Below are 17,485 nucleotides of genomic sequence, written 5' to 3'. Positions count from 1 at the left end.
CTCAAACAGCTGCCCTCAATGTACATTCCCATTCCCATTCCCTGCCTAATATTGTAGTAGTTAGCCTTTCCACAATTTAGAACTTTCATTGAGGACTGCTCTTAACTGAAAAAAACTTCAAGAATTATGGTCGCTGTTCCCAAAATGCTTCCTCACTGAAATGTCAATCACCGAGCCAGACTCATTCCCCAATACCAGGTCTAGTATGGTCCTTACCCTAGTTGGGCTATTTATATATTGTTTCAAAAATAGCCTCGGCAACACCTAACAAACTCCATCTAAGCCCCTGGCACTAAGCAAGTCCTAATTAATATTGGGGAAGTTAAAATCATCCACAACAAAACTGCTGCTTTTATACTTTTTCCATAATGTGTCTGTAATGAGGTCAGGTAGGTGGACCTCATAAAATGAGTACAAACAAATCTGGCTGACTAATATAAACAGGAGTGTGAGAGGTCCTGTTCACTCAGCTGGCTCAGTGTCAAGGACTTTCCACGTGTAAATAAAGGCTGATTTGGTCACAGGATACCAGCCTCTGTGGAGTTATTTCAGTGGCAACGAAAGAAAAGCACATTCCTGAAGAAATTCACTCAACAGATGTCTTTCAGTTGGGGTAAGCATTTCTGGCAACATGCTGCAATTCAGGAAGATTGACTCATTCAATCTTGCCACCGAAGACTGGGTCCAGCATTTAGGAAGAATGTGTTATTTTTTCCCAGGCAAATGACATTGGGGCAGATGAAAAGCAACAAGTAATTCTCCTGATAGCTGTGGACCTGCAGCTTTTGCAGATATTAGGAGCCTAACTTTCCCTGATGCACCAGAAACTAAAACCGTTCATGAGTTGATGGATTTAGTTAAGGAATATTATGACCCCAAACCTCCTCTAATTCTGAGATGCTATCCATTTTACTCAGCAATGCGAGAACCAGGGGAACCTATGTCAGGACTTTTGACTGGATTAAAATGACCAGCAGAAGCATGTGACTGTGGTTTAACTCTTCATGAGATGCTGAGGGATTGTTTGGTATGTGGGATTAATGATGTAACAATGCAAAAAAAGTGCCTAGTGGCTGAAGTCCAACTGGACTTCAAACAGGCACCATAACCGGCTTTATCATTGGAAAATATAGCAAGTGAAGCTTATGAGTTGCAGGGTATCCTGATGGAAATGGACAGCCTCACCAGCCCGACTGAGCTTGTGGAACACCACTTGGGTGAAGGCAATTGCATAGCCTGTCTCAGGACATACTCTGAACACAGGGACTCTGGGTCAGCGCACGATAAAACTCCAAACCAAACCCAAGCCTTGGCCAAACGGTTAAAAGTTTCTTCAGGATCTGGGCTGGCACATCATTGTAGTTGCTGCTGGTATGCGGACTCAAAACAGCGCAAGAATTCCACTAGACTTAAATTGAGTAAAACAACTGATAGGCCGGTATCCAGGAGAGTGCACACCCTGCAAAGTCTACCTACATCTGGTTTCAACAGTTAGATTGCCAAGCAACATCCAAATCAGAACCAAATCAAAATAAATGTCTGGTTAAATGATTACACAGTTCTAATGGAAGTTGATACCAGCACGACCATTTCAGTGATCGCAGAACCAGTCTTTAAAATTCGCTCTGGACTCCAACCCTTACGTTTGTGTAAGGCCTTGGCTAGACTCAGAACCTATACTGGGGAACCTTTACAGATTACAGATAACAGATTACAACTTCAGTTTTGGTCTCTTATGAGAAGCGGCTGGTTCAGTTACCACTGACTCTAGTAAAATGCTTGGGCCCAAGCGTGATAGGGTGAAATTGGTTCAGGAAAATTCACCTCAACATTTCAATTAGAAAATGGCTGCTTGAGTGAAGTCCTAATTAAATATCCAAAAGGTTTTTCAGGCAAGTATAGGGACTATCAAAGGAGCCAAGGCTACTTTGCATATTGATTAGGAAGCAATTCCAGTCCAAAGATGTGGAGGCTAGGTGGATTGGCTGTGCTAATTTGCCCTTGTGTCCACGGATATGCAGGCTAGCTAAGGGTTAGCCTTGGGAAATGCAGGGTGACAAGGATAGGGTTAAGGTGTGAGGCTGAGTGGGATGCTCTTCAAAGGGTCAGTGTGGACTTGATGGGTCAAATGGCTTGCTTCCACACTGTAGGAATTCTATTCTATTCCATGTTTCTGCAAGTCCCATCCAGTGCCTTTTGCCTTACAATCCCATGGGGGAGAAATATTCTGAAGGACATTAATTAATAAAGGATTTTAACAAAACAAAACCTGGAGAAGTCTTATCATGACTACACACACACAAACACACAGTAGAAAATGAATGGAAAGAGCAGTACTTTTCTGCTTGCATTGAAAAACAAAACACAGTCATCTCATCATTATGCCTGGAATTTCCATTGTGGTTCTTCAAATCTATGGTATCAACCTCACGGAAACTGTAATTATTTAAGGTGCTTACTGAACTAATGATAGCGTACAGGTGAAACACTCAAATTCTATTCCTTTAAGCTGACTACTAGGCTGTTCCCTGCAATTTAAATTAGCTCATATTACAGTCTATTTTGTCATGGGGTGAATCTCCTCAACTACAGGTCTATCTGTACCTTCACCAGAACAGTGGTAGCAATCCTATTTACACATATAAATGTTTTTCCTATTAAAGTTGTGAAAATTTAACAGTTACAGACTGTAGTATGAAACAAAAGGCAAAAATGATCAAGTTCTTAGGAGATACTTTTCATGTACAAGTTAACAACTCTTTTTCGGCGTACTCATTTAAAGAGCAAAGAACCAAGATCAAACAACAAGTACAGGAACAGGCCCTTCAGCCCACCAAGACTGTGCTAAAATCTGAAGCCTTTCTAAACTAAAATCTTTTGCCTCCCTACAGTCTGTATCCCTCTATATCCCGCCTATTCATGTATCTGTCAAGATGCCTCTTAAATGTCGCTATTGTTTCCACCTCCTCCACCACCTCTGGCAGTAATCCAGGCATTTACAACTCTTTGTAAACAAAAAAAGCTGCTTCTCATCTCCTTTAAACTTACCACCTTTTTACCATAAACCTATATCCCCGAGGATTTTCTACAGTGGATAAAAAGAGTCCAACAATCCATTCTATGTTTCTCATACCTGGATTATCCCTGTTTTCCTTCTAAAACAAAAAGAACAACATTAGTGTTGCAACTGCGCATTGCTGAAGGTAACATAAAAATGGTCAACTGCACTTTTTAGCTAACGTATGATGGTTGAAGAGAATTGTTAATTGAAAGCAGCAGGTTCCATAGTCAGAATCATGGTCTTCAGACACATAGTAGCCAGATAAGACTGTAAAATGTCTCGTGGGAATTATAACAGGATCTTAGTGAGAACGAGTGAAGGAATGTAGACATCAAGACATTTCTTTTAAGGGAAGCTCGGTTAGAAGCATTTTAGCAAGCTAATTTAAAACTTGTCATTTAGTATGGATAGAAGGGGAAAACTTGACTCATTAGTTAAGACACTAATTATAAAGTACATATATATGTACACATATTCATACAATAATAGTAGTAGCTTTAATTTTAATGCATTAGACATTGGAGAATTTAAATAGATTCCTGTAGACAGATAGATCAAGGCACAGACAGAGTCTTGATAAGGAGTACCCTTGAAAAACCAACCTAAGTGCCTGGTACCACCTCGTCCAAAGCTTGTTAAATAAAGCGTAGAAAGAAAAGTCTGATCCCAAGGTAATCAATGACGTTTTAAGTAACTGTCATTACATATTATTTCAATATGCCCACATGTACAATAAATGTAACTACCAAGCTAATGTTAAGGAATTCAGTTAAATTCCTGTCGACAAATGGCTGCAGAGAGCAAAGAGAAGTCCTATCCTACCATTAGGTGGGATTGAAATGACAAATGATGTGAACACCAGGGACCAGGTGACATATAACAAGTAGTATAAACAGATAACTTGGTAAAAGAGCACAGAGATGCAAATAGCATTGTAAGGGGGTAAAAGAAATTGCAAAGCTTGCAAAGTCATGATGACCTCAGGAAAACAAACAATCGTAGCTTCACAAGGTGAAAAAAACAGCACCCACTCAGTACAATGCAGCTGGCGAGGAGCACAGTGGCCTGAAGGGCTGTGGCAAGCACTGACATCAATGTTGCATGTAATCACCAATGCAGAATCATAAATATGCTGTACTTGTTTGGGAGAGTTAGAGTACCTTGGAGACAGCCTCCACACACCTCTCCCATGCCATGTTGGCAAGGAGCTCCTAATAAAGGTTGATTTGTGTTGCTGAACACAGGACTCCAGACTCCTCTTTAAAATCTCTCCACAACAGTTGGCTATTCTTCAGATCTCTGGTTACTCTCATGTGATCAAAGAGGATAGAAAGATTTCATACATGGCCCCAGCAATTCCTCACCTGCCTCCCCCAACATTCTGGGATAAATTCCATCAGGTCCTGAAGACTTGTCCACCTTAATGCTTTACAAAACACCGTAAACTGCCTCATTTTTTATACAGGCATGTCCAAGAATATCAACGTACCCCTCCTGAGACTCATCATCCACCATGTCCATATCCGTTGTGAATACTGATGCAAGTATTTGGTTAGAAACTGTCACACGTCCAATGCATAAATTCCCTCCTTTGTTCTTGAGTGGACCTACCCTTTCCCTAGCTACCCTCTTGCTCCTGATGTATGGATAAAACATTTTGGGATTTTCCATAACTCTGCTTGCCCAAGACATTTCATGCCCATTTTAGCCCTCCTGACTCTTTGTTTGAGTTCCTTCCTACTTAAATTTATATTCGTCAAGGGCTCCATTTGTCGTCAGTTTCCTAAACTTACATCTGCCTCCCTTTTCTTTTGACGCAGCTCTCAGTTTCTCATCCTGGATTCCTGAATCTTGCTATTTTTATCTTTCATTTTCACATGAACTTGCTGGTTCTGAAATCTGATCAACTGGCCTTTAAATGATTTCCACATGCCAGATGTAGATTTACCCCAAAATAGCCACCCCAATCTCAATTCCTCAGTTCCTACCTAATATTGTGATAGTTAGCCTTCCCCAATTTCGTACTTACATTGAGGACTGCTCTTAAAATTTACAGAATTTGGTCACTATTCCCAAAATGCTCCTCCACTGAAAGTTTGATGACCTGGCGAGACTTATTTCTCAATACTTGGTGTAATATGGCCCCATCTTGAGTTCGGCTATTGATATATAGTTTCAAAATAAAACCATCCTGAACACAGCTAGCAAATTCCCTCCCATCCACATCCCGGTGCAAAGGCTCAGTCTTTTCTTTCCCAATCAAAAGGGCAAATAAGCCACTCTTTCTGTACTTTGCAGAAGGTTCCTGGGCCTGTGTCAGCACCAAATGTGACTTGGACTTGGAATTTCCCAGGGTCGTGTGCCATAGGGGAATGCCTTACACTTATGTATCAAAGGTCCAATTGAAATCTGGAAAACAAAGATATAATTTTGCAGGTGGAGTCATTTATTTTGAAAGAAATCTACATTATAGGAGGGCTGTGATTACACTGGAGAAGGTGCAGGAGATTTACCAGGATGTTGCCCAGGCTGGAGAGTTTTAGTTATGAAGAGAGACTGGATAGATTATGGTTATTTTCCTTGGAGCAGAGATATATAAAATTATGAAGAGCATAGATAGGAAGAAACATTTTCCCTTGGTGGAAGGATTAATGACCAGAGGGCACAGATTAAAGGGAAGGGGCAGGAAGTTTACAGAGATGAGAGGAACATTTCTTTTCACCCAGGGGTTAGTGGGAATCTAGAACTCACTGCCTGCAAAAAGGTGGTAGAGGCAAAAACTTTAAACATTTAAGTAACAGTTAGGTGTATCCTTGCAATGTCAAAGCTTACAAGCTGTGGGCCAAATGCTGGAAAGTGGAATTAGGAGTTAGGTGGCTACTTTTGATTAGCACAAACTTGATGGATGAAGGGCCTTACACTGTGCTGTAGACCTCATTGACTCTGTGTCAATGTCTGTGTTTATTTCACCCCGAACTCCTTGTACAGTAAAATTAGGATTGGTAAATTTGATGCATGTACTTTAAATTACTCCTAAAATATTTCAGTACCTGGAATTAGTTTTCTTCTCGCCATTGCAGCAGCTCTGTGAGATTCATATTCCACAAATGCAAATCCACGATTCTTTGTCTTGTCAGTGGCACTGGGGTAGACAATAACATCAACGACACCTTCAGTAACCTTCTTCATCTCTTCAAGGATTTCTTCCTTTTTTTTCTCTTTTGGAATAGCACCAATGAACAATCTGCAGTTATCCAAGCTAACACAAACACCAATAAATTTTCCAGGTCGAATTTCATAATTGTTAAGCATTTTGATTGCATTCTGGGCTTCTTCTCTTGTAGTATACATTACAAAAGCATAACCTCTATTCTCACCACTGAATTCCATCATCAGTCTAAACTCATAAATTTTCCCTGCTCGTTGGAATACAGGTACCAATTCATCTTCATACATGTCTCGTGGAATTTTTCCTACAAAGACTTCACATCCACGAGGTGGTGGTGGACCTTCCCAACCTGTAAAAATAAAATGATGATTTTTAAAATCAAGAAACTTATCAATATGGGATAAACTAATAAAAGTTTGGGGTTACGCATAAGATGCACATTACAAGATTGGTCAGTGATATTAAAAGAAAGCTTCAATTTTTAATGCCACAAAATTTGAAATTGAAAATTTATTTGCATCAAATCATTTCTAACAAAGATAACTTACAAAATAGTTTATTAATTCTTTTATATGTGGATTACACCATTTTTCACAAATTATTCCTTCCTAGGGTCGAGAATGGCCGAGACAAGAAAAGCTCTGAAAATGCTTTGACAAGGAATCATGCGATAATGGGACTTTTAATAGGGGGTAGAATTTTTAGATTTCAAGTGAGTAAAACATTAGCTTAATTACTTATTTACCTTCTACTATGAAGATGACTGTGGACCAATGCATTTGTATCAAATCCCCAAATCTCAGCGTTACAGCATTCAATGCAGTTAATACTTGATTTACAGGATGAAGCTCTGATCTTAGTGATCTTAGAGCCAGAATCATACAGTACAGAAACAGACCAAACTAAACTCGTAATGTACATGTGAAGCTTTGCAAATGATTTTCCATAGCCTTGCCCATATTCCATGGACGAATACATACAAACAAAAACATGGTTAAAAGGGGATTAGAGTTAGGAACTAAATACTCAGATGTGTGAGACTTTTTGAAAGGATAGACAGGAATGGAATTATGGTGGGTAGTTTTGTTAGTACAAGTTGGAATAAGTACAATAGCAAGAATCAGATGGATCGGATGATGCAAATCCATCTGGACGAAAGAAAGAAACAACAGCACTGGTGGGGGTAGCCTATAGGCCCCTGACAGTAGCTATGTGATACGACAGGAAAAATGAGATAATGACGACATGTAAAAAAAGAGAGTACACTAATCATGGGTGACTTGCATCTTAATATAGATTGGAAACAAAAAATCAAATTGGCAAAGGATAAAAAAAGAGGAAGAAGAATTCATAAGAATTTGCCTGGGACAGTTTCCTGGAATAATATGTTGTGAATCAACCAGGTATCAATTTTGGATCTGGCTGTTTAATAAATTACCTTAGTAAGAGATCCCCTTGCGAACACTGACCATAAGATGGTAACATTTTGCATTCGGTTTGAGTGCGCAAAATCTGGGCTGGAAACAACTGTGTTAAGCTTAAAATAAAGGAAGTTCATAGGGATGAGGGCAGAGTTGGCTGGGGGTACTAGGAAATTAGATTAGCAAAAAAGGATGGTTGAGGAACCGTGGCAGACATTTAAGAAAATAGTCCATAACTCAAAAAGACATTCCCCAGTTAAGGATAGTATCAAATGGAAAGAAAAAGAACAGTGTAAATATGAGGATTGAGAAAGTTTTAAGAAACAAAAAAAAAAAGAGCAAAAATAGGAAGAAAATAAACTATCACAGCAAACTAACAAGTATTACAATAACAGCCAGCAAGATCTTCTTTAAATACACAAAAAGGAAGAAAGAAACCGAAGTGATCATAAGAAAGTCAGGAGATCAGAAAATGCCAGAGGAGCTGAACAAATACTTTGCATCAGTCATTGTGGTAGGACAGGTTCATAGCATTCCTAGAGCTCAAGAGAACAGAGGGGTGGAGTGAAGATATGTAGTCCATCTGTGCATGTTTTTGTTTTAATCTGCAGAGGACTGTTACATATATTCAAAGCTGAGATGGACAGATTTCAGTATGGGAACCCAGGCAGGAAAGTGGAATTGAGGATGGTGGCTCAGTAGTTAGTACTGTTGCCTCACAGCACCAGGAACCCGGGTTCGGTTCCACCCTCGGGCAACTGTCTGTGTGGAGTTTGCACATTCTCCCTGTGTCTGCGTGGGTTTCCTCTGGGTGCTCTGGTTTCCTCCCACAGTCCAAAAATGTGCAGGCTAGGTGGATTGGCCGTGCTAAATTGCCCATAGTGTTCAGGGATGTGTAGATTAGGTGGGTTCTAGGGGTATGGGTCTGGGTGGGATGTCCGAGGGTCGGTGTGGACTTGCTGAGCCGAAGGGCCTGTTTTCTACACTGTAAAAATTCTATGATGAATGATGCAGCAGACTCAATGGGCTGATGCCTGCTTCTGCTTCTACATCTTGTGGTCTCAACGCTTAGAGATCAGACACCAGACCACACCAAGAACAAACTAGAAACAAAGCCATCCCTGAAGAAGGGTCCCGACATGAAATGTCAACTTTCTGCTCCTCTGATGCTGTCTGGCCTGCTGTGTTCCTCCACCTCCACAATGTGTTGACTGTCTCCAGCACTTGCAGTTCTTGCTATTTCTCAGCATAAGAATTGTTGTTTCATCGTTGAAGTTCACACATAGGCAATCAGAGTAACATGCTATAAAATGATTATCTGTAGAAGGTATTTTGGAAAATTTGACTTTAGAAAGTATGCTGTGTGTCAGCCAAACTCTCTGATTCTACAGCAACAGAAGATAGAAGCATGGCACTGCCTTACCCACACTATTCAGCTCCTCTCTCTCCAACCCACATGGATGCATCTTCCAAACTCATGTCCCTCCACATGCTTATTCATGCCTTCTCCACACTTATTCACTCTTCTATCTGGATTTCTCCATCTTGCTCAAATGTAGGGGAGTTGAAATGGAAATGCATTGACAATCGTGTGTGTGTGTGTGTAAGTAAGTGAGGAGCAGGGAGCGCGAGAGAGAGCGGGGAGCGCGAGACAGACAGACAGACATAATCCTCAGGGTCAACGGACAACTCTCCCCTTCTCCGAAGAATGGTATCTGTAATGTTGAAATATATCATCTTAAACAATGAATGTATGCTCACACAAATCTGCTGAGCACTGAGTTAAAAAGGTTGTATGACAAGTCATCATTACTGCTTTTCAATAGGATTTAAATTGTGATTATATTGTATTCTGATTTTCCATTATCACACTGAATTGGAATTTCAGCCAAATGAGATCCGTGGTGGGATAAATCTGATTCACCTCATATCTAAAATTTAGATGGAAGACAGATTGACACAAATATTTTAAAAGGAAACAAATTCTAGAGGTAGCAAGAACTATCAAAGGGTCCAACGTGAAACGTCATCTTTCCTGCTCCTCTGATGCTGCCTGGCCTGCTGTGTTCTTCCAGCTCCATACTGTAAAATCTGGAGGGTCTCTTTTAAAACAAAGTCACCCAGAACAGAGCATCTCAAACAAGAGACAGGAACAGAAATAGACCATATGACCCATTAAAACTGCTTCACCATTCAATAGCTGACCTTGTATTTCATTTACATTCCAGCTTTTGTGACCTCAGGTCATCCCAAACAACTTGACAATAAGAAATAACAAGGTGTAGAGCTGGATGAACACAGCAGGCCAAGCAGCATCAGAGGAGCAGGAAGGCTGACGTTTTGGGCCTAGACCCTTCTTCAGAAAATTCTTCCAGCTCTACACCTTGTTATCTCAGATTCTCCAGCATCTGCAGTTCCTACTATCTATGAAACAACTTGACAATACACTGCTTTTTCGAATGGTGTACCAATGTCAAAAATACAGTAGCCAGCTTGCATGCACAAAAGAGATATTAACTGATCAGATAATATGGTTACAGTTTTAGACAACGGATAAATGCTGGTTAGCATATTATCGTAGCTAGTGGAGTGTCTGACATCCACCTGAGGGGGTGAGTAGGAGATCAATTCAAAGTCTCATCCAGAACACGGCACTTCTAGCACCACAGACTCAATCTCGATTTTGCCTCAAAGCTCTAGAGCGCTATAATTAAACCACAAATTTATTTATTCATTCACAGGATGAGGACGTCGCTGACCAAGCAGCATTTATAGCCCATCCCTAATTGCCCAGAGGGCAGTTCAGAGTCAACCACATTGCTGTGGGTCTGGAGTCACATGTAGGCTAGACCAAGTAAGGATGGCAGTTTCCTTCCTGAAAGGACATTAGTGAACCAGATGGGTTTTTCCGACAATTGACAATGAATTCACAATCATCGTTAGATTCTTAATTCCAGATATTTTATTGAATTCAAATTCCTCCATCTGACCTGGCAGGATTTGAACCCACGTCCCAGGACACAGGCAGCATGCTTCAACTGAGTCACTGCAATGCAGAGACTTGATCAGAAATATCAATGATTCTAATACAATAATTTTTTTTTTTAGAAGACCTGAGGAAATTCAGTAGGTCTGGCCGCATCTGTGGTGGGAGTAACAGTTAACAGAGTCTAGTGACTCTTCTTTGGAACTGAAACATTAAATCTGTTTCTCTCTGGAAGCTGTCAAACCAGCTGAGTTTCTCTTGTGCTTTGTTTTTATTTCAGATTTCCAGCATCTGCAGTATTTTGCTTTCATACAAAATTATCCTAATTCATTGTACTTCCTATCTTAAAGGATTTATCGATCTGCAAAGTTTCCTACTTAAGTCAGGTAGAGTCTCAGTCATGGCACAGTCCAAGGTCCTTTGGCCCCATCAAGTCTGCGCCAGTCAAAAACAACCACCTAACTATTTCAGCATATGGCAATTAGCCTGTATGCCTTAGCACCACAAGTGCACATCTAAGTACTTCTCAAATATAATGAGAGTTTCTGCTTCTACCACCCTTATAGGCTGAGAGTTCTAAATTCCTACCATCCCCTAGATGAAATTAGTTTACTTCGTATATATACTCCAGACCTTCTGCCCCTTACCTTAAATCTATGCCCTGGTCATTGCTCCCTCCATCAAAAATGAAAAAGTATACCGTATCTATACCCTTAATAATTTTATGTCTCTCAGTCATGTCCTCTCTCAATCCCCATTTGCCCAATCTTTTTAAAGCTAAAACTCCATCCGAGACAACATCCTGGTATCTCTCCTATACTATTGATTCCAGACTGCACACAATACTCTAGCTGTGGCCTAATCAATGTTTTCTAGTCAGCATAACCTCCCTACTCAAACTATATGCCTCAACAAATAAAAGGCAAGTATCCCATATTTCTTCTTCGCCACTTTATCAACCTGTCCTGATGGTACCTTAAAGGGACCGGTGTACATGTTCAGCAAAGTTCTTCTAGTCCTTAGTCCTTTCAAGGTTCCTAGTGTTCATCATGTATTTCCCAGCAGGCAATTCACCTCCTGGTTCATCAACCCCTGTCCACCACCTGCAAGATGAGAGTCAGAATGGTGGTGGAATACTGTTGATTTGCATGTTGCTGGATTCAACTCGTCCAGGCAAGAAGGCTGCTTGTTAAGCATTCCACACATCAACTTCATTCACTCCCTACACCAACACATAGTTCTATACACAATATGATGAACTGTGGCAACTTATCAATATTCCTTTAGAAATTCCATCCAATCTACAAACTCTTCTACCTAGATGAACAAGGGCAGCACATGCATATAAACACTAATATCTGCAAGTTTCCTTCCCAGTCACACACTATCCTGAGATATATATATATACTGTTCATTCACCCTTTATTAGATCATCTTAAGGAGGTGGTTGCATAGAGGTCATGTCATTGGATAAGCAATCCAGAACCCCAGCTTAACGATCTGGGTACAGGGGTTCAAATCACACCAAGGCAGATAGTGAAATATTAATTCAATAAAATATGGAAATCAAAGGTAGTAAAAATCCATTGATTTTGGCCTTTATGGAAGAAAGTGTGCCATCCTTATCTGGTCTGGTCCACATTTGACTCAAAACCCACAGAAATGTGACTGGACTCTCAACTGATCTCAAACAGCCTAGCAAGCCACTTTGTTGCATCAAATAGCTACAAAGTCTAAACGATGGAACAAAACAGGACAGACAACCTACCAATGTATCAGAAGCAACAATGGCAAACAAAGTCCTGCTGACTCTACAAAGTCCTCCTTATGAACAGTTTCTGCCAAAGACTAAATCAACCCGACAGCCATATTCATGGAATCCTTAGAGAATACCCCGGACATCCTCATCACCACCCTTGGGTATTTTCCGCCTCACCAGCAGGGTAGACCACCTGATTGCACAGTTGAAAAGGAATAGGTATCCTCAACTAGGTGACCACCCCCCACGACCTCCAAATCCTATGAAATTTCATGACAATAGTCAAACAAGTGTAAGGAAACTGCCTGCTGATTTGCACTCCGTCTCCACTGCAGCATTAGTGCTCCACCATGATATACTCCACTTGAAGGAAGCACTGAGGGAGCAAGGGCACAAAGTCTACTCTTGGTAGGGGACTTAAAATTTCCACGAGTGGCTCAGTACTACTACTACTGCTACTATTTGAGCTTTTTGAGTTTAAAAAGGAAAAGAGCTGCTAGACTGGGTTGGCACCAAGTGGCAAGGGAACCAACAAGAGGGGGGACAAAAAAACTACCTGACCTCATCCTCAAGTCTTTGTTGGAATAAATCTGTCTACAGTGTATCGTATGAATAACCAGTGCACAGACATTGTGGAGACCAAATTCCTTCTTCATATCGAGATTACCCTCACTCAGGTTGTGGCACTAGCACCTGGGAAGATGAGGCGGCCTTCAAACTGAACTAGCAACTCAAAACTGTGTAACCAAGAAGCACTCTATGGGCCATCAGCAGCAGAAATAAAACCAGCCACAATCTGTAGCATAATTGTTACAACACTGAGACAGAAAGCCGAATCAGAACTCAGAAGACATGGGATTCAGGGAAATTTGGTGGTCTGGATACAAAACTAGCTGTCCAGTAGAAGACAGAGGGTGGTAGTAGATGTAAAGTATTCAGCCTGGAGCTCGGTGACCAGTGGTATTCCGCAGGGATCTGTTCTAGGACCTCTGCTCTTTGTGATCTTAATAAATAACTTGGATGAGGAAGTGGAAGGGTGGGTTAGTAAGTTTGCCGATGACACAAAGGTTGGTGAAGTTGTGGACAGCGTGGAGGGCTGTTATAGGTTACAATGGGACATTGACAGGATGCAGAGCTGGGCAAAGAAGTGGCAGATGGAATTCAACCTAGAAAAGCGTGAAGTAATTCATTTTGGAAGGTCGAATTTGAATGCAGAATACAGGGTTAATGGCAGGATTCTCGGCAGTGTGGAGGAACAGAGGAAACTTGGGGTCCACGTCCATAGGTCCCTCAAAGTTGCCACCTAAGTTGATAGGGTTGTAAGGAAGGCGTATGGTGTGTTGGCTTTCATTGGCAGGGGAATTGAGTTTAAGAGCCTGAGGTCATGCTGCTGCTCTATAAAACTCTGGTTAGACCACACTTGGAATATCATGTTCAGTTCTGATCACCTCATTATAGGAAAGATGTGGAAGCTTTAGAGAGGGTGCAGAGGAGATTTACCAGGATGCTGCCTGGACTGGAGGGCAGGTCTTAGGAGGAAAGGTTGAGGAAGTTCGGGCTTTTTTCATTGGAGTGAAGAAGGATGAGAGGTGACTTGATAGAGGTTTACAAGAGAGGCTTAGATAGAGTGGATAGTCAGACTTTTTCCCAGGGTGGAAATGACTATTACGAGGGGACATAATTTTAAGGTGATTGGAGGAAGGTATAGGGAGATGTCAGAGGTAGGTTCTTCACACAGAGTGTGGTGGGCGTGTGGAATGCGCTGCTGGCAGTGTTAGTGGAGTCAGATACTTGAGACTTTTAAGCGACTCTTGGATAGGCACATGGAGGATAGTAACATGTAGGGTATGCAGGGTAGATTGATTTTAGTAGAATAATAGGTCAGCACAACATCATGGGCCGAAAGGCCTGTATTGTGCTGTACTGTTCCATGTTCTATATACCAAATCAGTCTTTCTACCACTGTATTCGCAACACAGTAAAATTAAAAGCTTCAACAATCCCCAAAATTGATTTCAATTATTTCTAACCAGACTTCTGAATAATTAATCCCATACTCTGTAAATTATCAATTCAAAACACCAGTTTGTGGTTTAAACAAAACACTGATTAACAAAATAACTTTAATTAAATTACTTTGTTTAATATTGGTCTACTAGTCTGCTATAAAGCCAAAAACCTTTGTTTGCAGTTTCATTCACACAGAAGACAGACAAAGATAATTAAGGGATTAAAAAGAATAACAAATCTGTCTAGATTATTGAAGTAGTTTTCACACATTGTTGCTTGATTTTCTGAAGATGTCAATTGAGATCACCTCTTCTGTTCACTCAGATAAAGGCAGAAATAAAGGCAGAAATACTAAAAACTTAGTTTTCTATTCTGTGAAATTATAAGGGCTGTTCATCGGAGTTTAGAAGGGAGCTTTCAAATCTTTATGCTGTAGCATTAACAGCCAGATTCCTTTTTCTCAGAAAACAGAGTCCAAAACCCAATTCAAACTCTGACTACTCCCTGACAGACTGACTGCCTCCTCCATGAGGTCCCAGTTACTATTCAATATCTGCTATCTGACTGAACCAAAAACAGTCTTTTCCAGACTTACTAGAACCAATTTCCAAGTAACTCATTAGTAAACAACCTCTGCTACCTATTCTTTCCTGGTTACGAACCTCTACAGAACCTTTTGATCAGGGGCCAACTTCCAGACCCGATCTCACAAATAAACAAAAGTTTGTTTGGTCTGTTTTCCTTTTAATACGAGATGTTACCCACAGTAAAAGATCACCTTCAGTTCACAATTCCCAGTTCACAACTTATCAAAATTGATAAAAGAATAAATAAGAAATGTAAAGTCAGCAAGGGTTCTAACATAATGGCCTAGCTTATACTCCACCTCTTTTCATTCCCATTAAACCAAAAGATCAGCCCTGGTTCAATGAAAAAAGTATAGCTGACCATATCAGGAGAAAACACCACTCATACCTAAAAAATGGAGGTATCAAACTGGTGAAATTACGACATAGGATTATTTGTATGTCCAACAGCAGAAGCAGTAAGGGCCAAGTGATTGCACAGCTAATTCGTCACATCGAAGCTCTATTCCTGTGAAAATCAGTCACTAATGGTGGTAACATGAGAGAATGACTGCCCTCAGGATCAAAACTAGTCAATGGAATCAGGGAAAATGCTTTACTGGTTGCAGTTATGCCAAAAAACACAAGGTTCAGATCCAACTTCCTTTGTGTTAAATATGAGTTTTGTGGAGGGATTTCCACTGATGTCTAGTGGGCTTTCCCGGCATATCTTACCAAATTTGCCACATTAACTACCTACTCTGCCCGTGATTTCAGCCCCACCTAATCGCGTGCTGTTCTCACAAATTTGCCAGTTTTCCACAAGATCCAATTCCATTTCCAGGGGATGAGCTAGGTGCAGTGACGTAGCAGCCTCTATGTGCCAAGGTGCTGAATTTTGATAAATGCTGGAGCAGGTCCCAAAAGGTTGCAGGAGTAGAAGGCCATCCTCTGAGTGGCTGTGAAGGTGACCGCTAGTCTGAAAATCTATGCTACTGGCTCTTCAAGAGAGTGACTGGTGACCTGTGTGGGATTTCTCAGTTGTGTATCCACAATGCTTTAGGGCAGCAACCAATGCCTTCTGTTAATGATCACACTGGTTCATTTTGTTCACCTTTGCCGCTTGTGAGCATGCCACCTTTGAAAGGCGGTTAACAAAAAAGTGTTCCCAACGTTCCAGTCCCTCATAGGAATAACTCAAATGTCATGGCACAGTAGCTACAATGTCCCATTGCCCACAGTACAGTGACTTGACTGATACTTCTTCACGCATACAACTTAATTCTCACACCTTAGTCACTGTTCTTCCTCCCCAGTGTTCTCATCCTGCTCGTTGGAAGACTGCTCTCAATTAACCATTTTCACGATATCACCTTGTCACCTGCTCCAATTGTGGAGAGCATGCAGCACACTGCCCAGCATATATTGGGGGTTGTTCGGAGGAAGGGTCACCGGACCCAAAAACATGAACTCTGAAGTTTTCTTCACAGATGCTGCCAGACCCGCTGAGCTTTTCTAGCAACCTTTGTTTTTGTTCCTATATTGGAGGTCCCCAGACTGGTCAAAGTAGTGGAACCACATCTACACCAACCCTATATTCTGGTCAAGAGATTGCACAACGTTATGATTCATTGTCACAATGAATAGCCCTTGACCCTCAGTAAACAGCTTTCTAAGGCACCTGGATCCTCAAACGCAACAGTTATACAAGAGTGGTTCAAGACAGAGTTGTGGCAGCTGCCAGCGAGCGCACATCTCCGGGAAGTTATAGCAGCGACTGTCACCTCAGTATTCATTGGATGAAACCCCTCCAATTGAGGAATTCCGCAGGGTTGCAATATGGCCCTCAGTGCCACACATATATGTTGATAGTGCAATGTACCTGGGGAATCTCAGCTAAGATCCTGAATCCTACTTCTCAAACTACAAGCTTGTTGGGAACAAAATGAACCAGTGTGATCATTAACAGAAGGCATTGGTTGCTGCTCTGAAGCATCTCTGGATGCACAACTGAGAAATCCCACACAGGTCACCAGTCACTCTCTTGAAGAGCCAGTAGCATAGATTTTCAGACTAGCAGTCACCTTCACAGCCACTCAGAGGATGGCCTTCTACTCCTGCAACCCTTGGGACCTGCTCCAGCATTTATCAAAATTCAGCACCTTGACACATAGAGGCTGCTACGTCACTGCACCTAGCTCATCCGCAGGAATTGGGGCAGGAAAGCTTTGGACCTCCTGCACACTCCATATATGCTGAGCTTCTTGGCAGCCACAACCTCTTCCTGGGTGGAGCTTCTTTGCCTGTGTGTTGGCCTGTTGCTCCTGGGCTTGCTGTCAAAGATCCTTTGGATAGAGAACTGGCTGGCAGACAGGAAACAAAGAACAGGAATAAATGATAACAAGGTGTAGAGCTGATGAACACAGCAGGCCAAGCAGCATCAGAGGAGCAGGAATGCTGACGTTTGGGCCTGGACCCTTCTTCAGAAATGGGGGAGGAGAAGGGGGTTCTGA

At 41.4% G+C, this 17,485-nt stretch overlaps 1 protein-coding gene across 4 annotated transcripts in view; it reads right to left on the bottom strand.

Moving 5' to 3' along the window:
• The window catches only part of rbm46 (RNA binding motif protein 46), an 87,216-nt gene that overhangs the window by 28,743 nt on the left and 40,988 nt on the right, over window positions 1-17,485 (bottom strand). For all 4 annotated transcript variants that reach the window (XM_048600316.1, XM_048600309.1, XM_048600303.1 and 1 more), the window contains exon 3: window positions 6,112-6,579. In XM_048600316.1, the coding sequence (XP_048456273.1) occupies window positions 6,112-6,579 (468 nt within the window). The remainder of the gene's footprint in view (window positions 1-6,111; window positions 6,580-17,485) is intronic.

The sequence above is a fragment of the Rhincodon typus genome, chromosome 1 (assembly GCF_021869965.1).
Source record: "Rhincodon typus isolate 14 chromosome 1, sRhiTyp1.1, whole genome shotgun sequence".
Lineage (NCBI taxonomy): Eukaryota > Metazoa > Chordata > Chondrichthyes > Orectolobiformes > Rhincodontidae > Rhincodon > Rhincodon typus.
Note: the sequence above shows the minus strand (reverse complement) of the source record. Positions and strands in the feature narration are given on the sequence as shown.